The sequence below is a fragment of the Apium graveolens genome, unplaced genomic scaffold (genome assembly GCF_009905375.1).
Source record: "Apium graveolens cultivar Ventura unplaced genomic scaffold, ASM990537v1 ctg7049, whole genome shotgun sequence".
Lineage (NCBI taxonomy): Eukaryota > Viridiplantae > Streptophyta > Magnoliopsida > Apiales > Apiaceae > Apium > Apium graveolens.
In genome coordinates, this window is record NW_027419998.1 from 26,956 (window position 1) to 36,961 (window position 10,006).

Here is a 10,006-nt window from a genome sequence, read left to right on the forward strand (position 1 = left end):
AAATTAAAACGGGCGAAACTAAACCGGTCAAATTTAGCCCCTAAATTTGACAAAAAAAATCGGGCCGAATTTAGCTATAATAAAAAAGTGGAGGGATTTTCCCGCAAAGTAATTTATTTGGAACTGCTAAATTCAACTGATTTCGGTCAAATTTTATATTTCAAAATGACGGGTGACTTATAAACACTTTCAAAATTTTCGAAAAAAGTGAGGGAAAGACGCTGAGTGCATACAAAAGGGTAGTAAATCACAAAGATACAAGGAGAGAGAAAACACTTGGCCAATAAAGTTGAAATGGATCTTCAAATTTGGTTACCCCCAGAAACAGATGACCACGAAAATGACATGGAGTGCAGTGTTGCAAATTATGATGATGATGACGAGGACGAAGGTGATGATGGTACAAAATGGAGAAGACCTAGTTCTTTAGGTAGCTTTGGAGAGAAAAGTTTCCGGAGCTACAGATATAAAGAGGAGAAGCAAAAGGCTATGGACTACGTAATAAATTGCAAGTTTAAAGCTCTTGTGTCTCATCTTCTTACATCAGCCGGGGTTGCTCCTTTGGGTAACGACGGAGACAATTGGGTGGATATTGTGACTTCCTTATCTTGGGAAGCTGCTTCCTTTGTGAAGCCTGATATCGGTGCGGGAAAGGCAATGGATCCTGATGGATATGTTAAGGTTAAATGTGTTGCAAGTGGTTCTCGAAGCAATAGGTGATAGCTTAAACCTGTATTTGTTGCTGCTAATGCCCTAATGCTATTGTCAATTGCCTCAAAGCTCTCTGTTCCATTCTAGTAAATATTTCTTGATGACCAGTTGTGGTTCCGACCAACTATCTTGTTTCACTTGTTTGTTAGCTATGAAGTGAAGACCATAGCTCTTTAAATGCATCCTTTCTATATGATGAGAAAACTGTACAAAGTATACAGATATCTTTTTGCTTCTTAATAGTGGAATTTATAATGATCACATTGATGCAGCATAGTTATTGTCATTACAGCCAGTCACTGATGTTGGACGGCACCATTTCTGGAAACTTATATTCGTTTTGATGTGCAGTCAGTTAGTTAGCATGGTATTCAAAAAGCACGCTGCACACAAGCACATGCCAACTAATTACAATAAACCTAGGCTGTTGCTGATCCAGGGTGCTCTTGATCTTTCATTGAGGGGATTGTCATCATTTGAATCAATAAAACAGGTTTCAAGACATAAATAAAGAATTATTAGCGTTTGAATCTTACTACTCTCTATTCAACATCTGTTAATTATGAGTGACGTGGGCAGGAGAAGGATACCCATAAATCCATTATTGAAAGAATAGCGAAGTGCAACCCGAGCATAATTTTAGTTGAAAAAACTGTTTCTCGTGATATACAAGAATCCATCCTTGCAAAAGGAATGACACTAGTTATTGATATGAAACTCCACCGCCTGCAGAGAGTTTCTCGCTGTACTGGTTCAGTAATCTTATCATTAGATACACTGACTGGGAAAAAGCTCAGACAATGTGATTCCTTTCATTTCGAGAAGTTAGTAGAGGAACATATTGCTAGTGGAGAGTGTGGAAAAAAACCCAGCAAGACTTTGATGTTCCTTAGTGGTTGTCCTACACGTCAGGGTTGTACAGTAAGTTCCTCTTTGCTTATGAAGTTTACATCTAGTCTTAACCATACCTTTTTTGAGTTTGCAAAGGGTGCCCTTGTATTTCTTGTTGTTTGACTTTCATTCTAATGCTTAAAAATAAAAAAGAAATTGGAAATCCAAAATTCATTTGTCGTTTAAATAAGCTTCTATTCTACACTCTTTGTAGATGTAACTCGTGAAGATTATTAATATCACATTATTTTTTGTTTCTCAAAATTGTTTGTGATTTTTTTAGTGAATATTGGTGTAGTATGATAAAGGCTTGCAACTATGGTCAATTAGGAATTTAAAATTAGTAACAATTAAGCAGAAAGTTGTTTCCTATTTATTAGAGGTTTTTACTTGTTATAGAAATATTTGCATGAGAGCTCGGGCTCATATCCTCAGGTAAAGCAAATACTCTGTGTTGTCTTGGCATGATACTGGCCAGTTGTAGCTGTTGCGTTCAATTTTTTCATTGTCATGTAAACATGGTAGATCCTCGTGTAGAATAGCTGTTAATTTAATATGTCACTGAATTTACAGAATTTTGGAAAATTTCAGATTTTACTGAAAGGAACAAACAGGGAAGAACTGAAGAAGATTAAACTTGTGGTCCAGTACGCAGTCCTTGTGGCTTATCATTTGATTCTTGAAACGGCTTTCCTTCTAGATCAAAAGGCCATGTTCTCTACCCTCCCTCTTGATAGACTGGTAAATATGTCATCACCTGATCAACGACCATATTTTTTCTCCGGTGAGGCATATGTTCCTTGGCCCGTGGATTCTATTGTTAAAAGTGATTCATCAGGTGCAATTAACATCCACATCGCTGATGGATTTTATAAAGAAGGGACACGAGATGTAGGGTTAAAGAGTGATTCCTTGTTGCCTTATGAGCCATATAAACCTCTAGTTTTTACCCCTTTTTTATCAATCTCAGCTTCCATAAACAGAGGCTTTGGTGACAGTTTTCCTCTTTTATCTTCTTCTCAGCAACCTATCTCTACATATTTAGGCATCACTGAAGAGGTTCCTTACAGTCAAGTTCAATCAGCTAATATGCTTTCAACCAATTTAGTGGCAAATGTTAAATCTTATAGTCTAATACAGAATATTAATGGTGAAGAGAAGGCTCTTGATAGTGATAGAACCTCAGTTCAGAGAAAAGCCCAATTGTATACACAAAATTCTGGGGGTGACTATAAAGATCAAACACAGTTTATGGATGATATTAACAGAATGTTTAATGCCGATAGTATCTTAGTACTGATGTCTCGCAGGAATTCCTCCACCGGAAGTATATGTGAGCAGAGTCATTTTTCTCATATTAAGTTCTACCGGAATTTTGATATTCCACTTGGAATATTTTTAAAGGATAACTTACTCAATCAGGTTAGTACAAACTATTTATGTGATTTAAAATTATTTTTGTGCTTTCTTCATATACATATTTATATTAAAATACGTATTGCTTCTATGACCATATAGCCGCTTCTATTTTCAGAGGCTTTTATGTAGCTTGTGCGGTGGATCACCAGAAGCTCATATATATTATTATGCACATCACAGTAAGCAGCTCACAATACATGTTAGACATCATATTACACAAAAGCATCTTCCTGGTGAAACCGATGGAAAAATTTGGATGTGGAGTCGCTGTGGTGATTGTAAACTTCAAAATGGAAAGACACTATCTACAAAAAGAGTCTTAATGTCAGCTACTGCCCGTGGTTTGTCCTTTGGAAAGTTTTTGGAACTTAGCTTAGCGAACCACTTGTCATCTAGTAAAATTCCCATCTGCGGGCATCAATTGCATACTGACTTCCTCTACTTCTTTGGGTATGTGAACTTGTATGAATGTCTATATTGTAAATTGCAGAAATAAATATACAAACAACTATGCCTCAAAGAGACTTGAATCCTCAACCTCTTATTATCGAGAGGAGAGTGGTATCCTCTAAACTATTAGCGGGCATCATTATTTTTGTTTTTCAGAATGAACTATACGATGCATGGGTCCAAAACATCAAAATTCATATAAACTTTTATGCTTTTCCCATCGTGTCTGTAAATATGGTGTACTCATTCACTTATCTGTTATTAGAATGCTCAATGCAGGGTCATGCTTGCCTTTCTTAGGTTTTTTCAAATACCACCTTGTTACTAATCCATATTTCATTGATGTTGTTCACATTGCAGATTGGGGACAATGGTTGCAATGCTCAGATATTCACGGGTTATGAAATATTTCTAGTGGCTCTGTAATGTTTCTGTGAGCAATGAGGCAATGATTTAAGAAATATTTACTCTTATCCTGCTTAAATTGATGTTGATCTTTCTTCCTATATAGATATCAAACTTGAATGAGGAAGTAATTGAAGTATTCCTTGAAGCCGAGACACTTTTGAAGGACATCAGTTTGCATTTTGAAGGATCAAAACTCAAAATTCAAGGATCACTGAGAGAATTCTCGGATATTGTGGAGATGTTGAGGCAGGAAAGACGCCAATTTGAGGTTTGTGCTTCTTACTTATAAAACTCTTTGCACTTTGGCCGGAAAGTATAATGACTTTAACAAATTAATGTTATAGGTTCTTGTGAAATAGAAAATGTGCGTGTAAAAGAAATTATTTATAGTGCTGAGTTATTGTAGTAATAACACTTGAATTAAATGAGAGAAGAATAAAAATTATAAATACAAAATTTTAAAAATAATATTTTTCAAACTACAAATATTGACTATCAACTTTTTATTAAATATAAAAATTATAATGATGAATATTTGTATAAATAAAATTAATTTTGAATAAGAAAAAATTAGTGAATAATATGGAACTATTGAAAATTTTTAATAAGAAAGGAAGAAAGAGAATGAGAAATGGGTAACAGATATAATTAGTGGAGGTAATAAAAAGAGAAAGATTGAAAATAAATTAAATGAGGAGATGATTGTTAGTGGAAGATGATATCAACAAAATTAACGAGAGTTTGACACATATGATTAAAACTCTTAAATGAGAACTTAACACATTAGATATGATGATGTCATCTATACTTTATTTTAGTATAATGTAGATTATATATTTATATATAAGGATAACATTCATCACATGTAAAAATATTTATGGTGAAAAATATTTTTAAAATAATCGAAACACAAATTCAGAACTAAACGCCAGTTAAACTGAAGTTTGATTGTTAAAATGGAAAACCAAATAACATTATTTTGATATGAAACTTTGGTTATATCACTAATATATATATATATTGGCATCGATATGGTTGGATCGATAAACAATATTTTTAAATTAATCGAAACACAAATTCAGGACTAAACACTAATTAACTACTAGTCAAACTGAAGTTTGACTCTTAAAATGGCAAATAAAATAAAATTATTTTGATATGAAACTTTGGTTATATCACTAATATATATATTTATTGACATCCATACGGTTAGATCGACGAAAAATATTTTTAAAATAATTGAAACACAAATTCAGGACTAAACGTTAGTTAGCTATACTAGTCAAACTGAAATATGACTGTTAAAATGACAAACCAAATAAAATTTTTTTGATATGAAACTTTGGTTATATCATTACTATATATATTTATTGACATCCATATGGTTAGATTGATGAAAAATATTTTAAATTAATCGAAACACAAATTCAGGACTAAACACTAGTTAGCTGGACTAGTCAAACTAAAGTTTGACTGTTAAAATGACAAACCAAATAAAATTATTTTGATATGAAACTTTGGTTATATAACTAATATATATGTTAATTGACATCCATACGGATAGATCGAGGAAAAATATTTTTAAAATAATTAAAATACTAATTCAGGATTAAACGCTAGTTAGCTGGACTAGTCAAACTACTGTTAAGATGCCAAACCAAATAAAATTATTTTTATATGAAACTTTGCTTATATCACTAATATATATATATATATCTATTGACATCCATACGGTTGGATCGTTGAAAAATATTGTTTAAAAAATTGAACATCATTTCATGAATAAACTCTATTTAGTTGTACTAGTTACATTGCGGCTTGACTGTTAAATTGGCAAACCAAATAAAATTATTTGGATATGAAACTTTGGTTATATCACTAATATATATATATCTATTAACATTCATATGGATAGATCAATAAAGAATATTTTTAAAATAATCAAAATACAAATTCAGGATTGAACACTAGTTAGCTAAACTAGTCAAACTGAAGTTTGACTGTTTAAATGGAAAACCGAAATAAAATTATTTTTATATGAAACTTTGGTTATATCACTAATATATATATTAGTTGACATCCATATGGATATATCGATGAAAAATATTTTAAAATAATCAAAATACAAATTCAGGACTAAACGCTAGTTAGCTGGACTAGTCAAACTGAAGTTTGACTGTTAAGATGACAAACCAAATAAAATTATTTTGATATGAAACTTTGGTTATATCTCTAATATATATATTTATTGACATCCATACGGTTAGATCGATTAAAAATATTTTTAAAATAATCGAAACACAAATTCAGGACTAAACACTAGTTAGCTAGACTAGTCAAACTAAAGTTTGACCGGTAAGATGGCAAACCAAATAAAATTATTTTGATCTGAATTTTGCTTATATCACTAATATATATATATATATATATATATATATATATATATATATTGACATCCATACGGTTGGATCGTCGAAAAATATTGTTTAAAAAATCCAAACATCATTTCATGAATAAACGCTAGTTTGTTGTACTAGTTACAGTGAAGCTTGACTATTTTATTTGGATATGAAACTTTAGTTATATCACTAATATATATCTATTGACATCCATATTTTAAATTCAATATAAAATATAAACATATTCAATAAATATGTATTTTATATTAATAATAGTTGGGTAATGGCAATGTTAAAAAAGGAAGAGGAAGAGAACGGTGAAGATACCAATTTTTTAAAAATATTTTTAAAAAATTGAAACATCAATTGAGGAATAAATACTAATTAGCTCTACTAGTCAAACTGAAATTTGACTGTTAAAAAGTCGGCATTGTAAGGACTTATAAATTGGGACTTATAAATTGGTTAATTTTGATTTTTAGTTTTGTTTTGCACCTACCTTTCTTGCGTGAGAGAGGTAGTACGCCTAATTATCTATAGGCTTTACTATCCGAGTTGGACTCATTGAGTGTGCTGGCCCAAATAATTATTATTTAGCTAAAAAATTGAAAAATTGACAAATATAATAGATTGATAAATAAATGGACAATGGTGGTAGTTGTTGATCACAAGCAAATTGCTACATATTATTGGAAAATGTAATCGAGATTCAAATTTATTACTAAGACTGGTCGTTATATATTAGTGGAAGAAACTTAAAACTTTTTACATATTTTAAATTCAAATATAAAATATAAATATATTCCATGAATATGTATTTTATCTAAATAATAGTTGGGCAATGGTAGAGAGGAAAAATCAGATGCATTTTTTATTTTAAATAATATTTATTTTAATATCCTAATTTAATATTAATTTATAAGTAATATATATATTATATTATATAGTAATTTATTTTAATAGTAATATATTTAATTGGTCTGGGAAATTTGCAAAGCCCATTCAAAAGGCTATATACTATACTGTTGGATTGAATATGATGTTTAACATCAATAAAAGCACATCTTTCTCTGTCTTAATAAAACCCTGATTTAGAGTTCAGCCGCTTCTCTTCTATTTTGTAATTTAGTATCTCTCTCTCCAATTTGTAGTTTTGATGTGTGTCCTTGAAAGATGATGTGCAACTAAAGTCGGGGGAGGTGGGAATGGTGGAAGCTCCTTTACAAACTCTGTTTTCCTTAGATTTTAAGAAGCTTCTCCACCTCTGTTTTCATGTATTTTGCCCCCCCTCTCTCCCCTCTCTCCGATAACTATTTAAGTCAGCTGGCCAGACTTGGTCTTTTAGCCGTCGTGGGACGACGGAGATGGCAGAGGCTCCTCGCGGAATCGGTCAAGCTTTCGGTCGCTATCTTTCCCTTTTGAAATTCATGGCTTTGCTGGTTTATGTAATAAGTAACATTATGGATGTTTGTTAATTCGTCTGGATGGGTCGAATTTAATATCTTATATTTGACAAGATACGGTCGAGTTTAATATTTGGGCGGGCTTTTAACATATTTCAGAAATTTTAATTATTTGGGCCGGGACTTTTCAAATTTTAAGTGTAAAATCAATTTTGACAGGTGTCGGTTGAATTTGGACGGTTGAATTTAGCGGTCGAATTTAATCGCTCATTATTTAACGGTCGTATCATACTAATACAACCGAATCTAATAAATATCACTACCATATGTCCAACCGGGACTAAAATTGGTCGTATTTAGCTAAACTACTACTGCTGGCGGTAGTCTTTAGTTAACATACGACCGCGATTTTGAGCCAGGTCGGGTGAGTCATTTGAGCCGTTTTTCTTGTAGTGGACCAGTGTCCTGCCAAACATATGCCCCCAATCAATTGAGTTAAATGCCCATTTCATTATATTTTGATAACATCAACACTGAGCTACATATATACTTGTTTCTTTATTTTGGGAACTAAACTTATACTATAACAATTTAATATTATGTAAGACTTGGGTAATTAGCTCATTACCCATATAATAACTTTATGCTTAAATTCACTATCTCTTTATTTTTTTATTATACAGTAGAAATGGGTAATACCTGCATGCTTAATTATAAAAATAAAAATAATATTAGAAGCCTCACTTATTTTTCATTTCTTTTTGCTTCATTATTTGATTTACAAAGGGGAATCTTATTTTATTTGCAGGTACGCGATTATAAGTATATATTTTTTGCTATATTTTCGCTTTTTTATAATTTTTTATAGTTTGTTTATATTTCTTTTGTCAATGAAAAGGAGAAAGATACACAGCATGACATGGGATGTCAAGTAATAAAGACCAGTAAGGAGGAGTATATTATAATTAATATTATAAAAATGTCTATCTGCGACCAAGTTTATCAGTGACCCGCAAAATCAGTAGCTATTTTTTTGGATCAACGACGGGTTTCAGCGACCGCGGCCAAAGGCGTCGCTAAACCGGACTTTAGCGCGGCCGGTTGGTCGCTAATAGGACAGAAATATTAATCATTCCATTAAAAAAACCGTGAAAAACTGGCGGTAATTTATTAGCTATTGATTTTATTTGCGACCGACGTTGGTTGCGGAAAAATGCCACACCAGCAAACAAAATCAAGGACTTTAATCAATAGCTAAACCGAGACCAAATAAGGCGGCGACAGTGGCTTTCTGCGATCGAGGTCCGTCGCCAATAATTTTTTATTTTATAAGTGTTTAAAGTTTTGGCGCGCTATTTTAATTAGCAATCAAAGCACATCTACGACCGAATGTAGTCACAAATACGAACATAATGAAAAATACCATTTTTAATTATAAATAGTATTTTATTTATATATTTTTAAATCAAATTGTTATTAAAATATAGTCTTAAATTTGTTTTAATAAGAAAGAATTAAAAATATATTTTTTAAATTTAGAAAATAAAATTGACGCAATATTTTAGACACCGAGAAATATTTCAAACTCGAGTGCGATTACAGATTTCAAGTCTTTAAAATCTATTTTTTTTAACTTTAATAGTATGTATTTATATGTAGCATTTTTTAAATCAAATTATAATTAAAAAAAATATCTAAAATTTAGTTTCTAATTCTTTTGAAATATTCAAAGAATATAAGGTAGAAACGCAAACAGAGAAAAATATAAAAGTTTACGATCAGGTCGTGAAGAGTATACTTAAGCTCAAATTCAAGAGTTTATTGAAGGAGTGTGATATTGTATCACAACTTACTCCTTCTGGAACACCTCAAATTGAATAGATATTCTAGAGAAGAAATCGTACCATTATTGGAAATGTTGCGATCGATGATGAGTCAAGCGGATCTTTCAATACGTTTGTCGGGTATGCTCTAGAAAGGCGACTGCTTACACGTTTAACCGAGTTCCGAAAAAGCGGTTCAAAAGACTCCATATGAGATAGGGACTGATAAACTTCATAGCATGTCATTTATAAAATTTAGGGACGTGAAGCATTTGTAAAACGTTTAGCCTCTGACAAGTTTTGGACCAAAATTAGATGATGCTATATTGTGGGATATCCAAGTAAGACTAGGGTAAAAATTTTATAATTCTTCTGAGAACAAAGGTGTTGTTGCTCGGACGGATGTATTTTTTCAGGGAGAACTACTTTCTAAGAAAATTAGTGGGAGGACAATACATCTTGGTGAAGATCGAGAACCACATGATAAAATTGAACCACAGAT

General features: G+C 31.8%; 1 protein-coding gene across 3 annotated transcripts; it reads left to right on the forward strand.

Moving 5' to 3' along the window:
* Positions 1–221: 221 nt before the first annotated feature.
* On the forward strand, positions 222–7,647 carry LOC141703737 (putative 1-phosphatidylinositol-3-phosphate 5-kinase FAB1D). 3 transcript variants are annotated; one of them, XM_074507170.1, is made up of 8 exons: positions 222–716; positions 1,063–1,204; positions 1,291–1,632; positions 2,194–3,024; positions 3,137–3,471; positions 3,832–3,904; positions 3,983–4,147; positions 7,430–7,647. In XM_074507170.1, the coding sequence occupies exons 1-6, from the start codon at positions 295–297 to the stop codon at positions 3,884–3,886; spliced, it is 2,127 nt and encodes a 708-aa protein (XP_074363271.1). In that variant the 5' UTR covers positions 222–294; the 3' UTR covers positions 3,887–3,904; positions 3,983–4,147; positions 7,430–7,647. The 3 variants fall into 3 exon arrangements, with proteins under 3 accessions (XP_074363271.1, XP_074363270.1, XP_074363272.1); XM_074507169.1 differs by having other exon boundaries at positions 3,832–3,893; XM_074507171.1 differs by lacking the exons at positions 3,832–3,904; positions 3,983–4,147; positions 7,430–7,647 and having other exon boundaries at positions 3,121–3,283.
* The last annotated feature ends 2,359 nt before the right edge of the window (positions 7,648–10,006 follow it).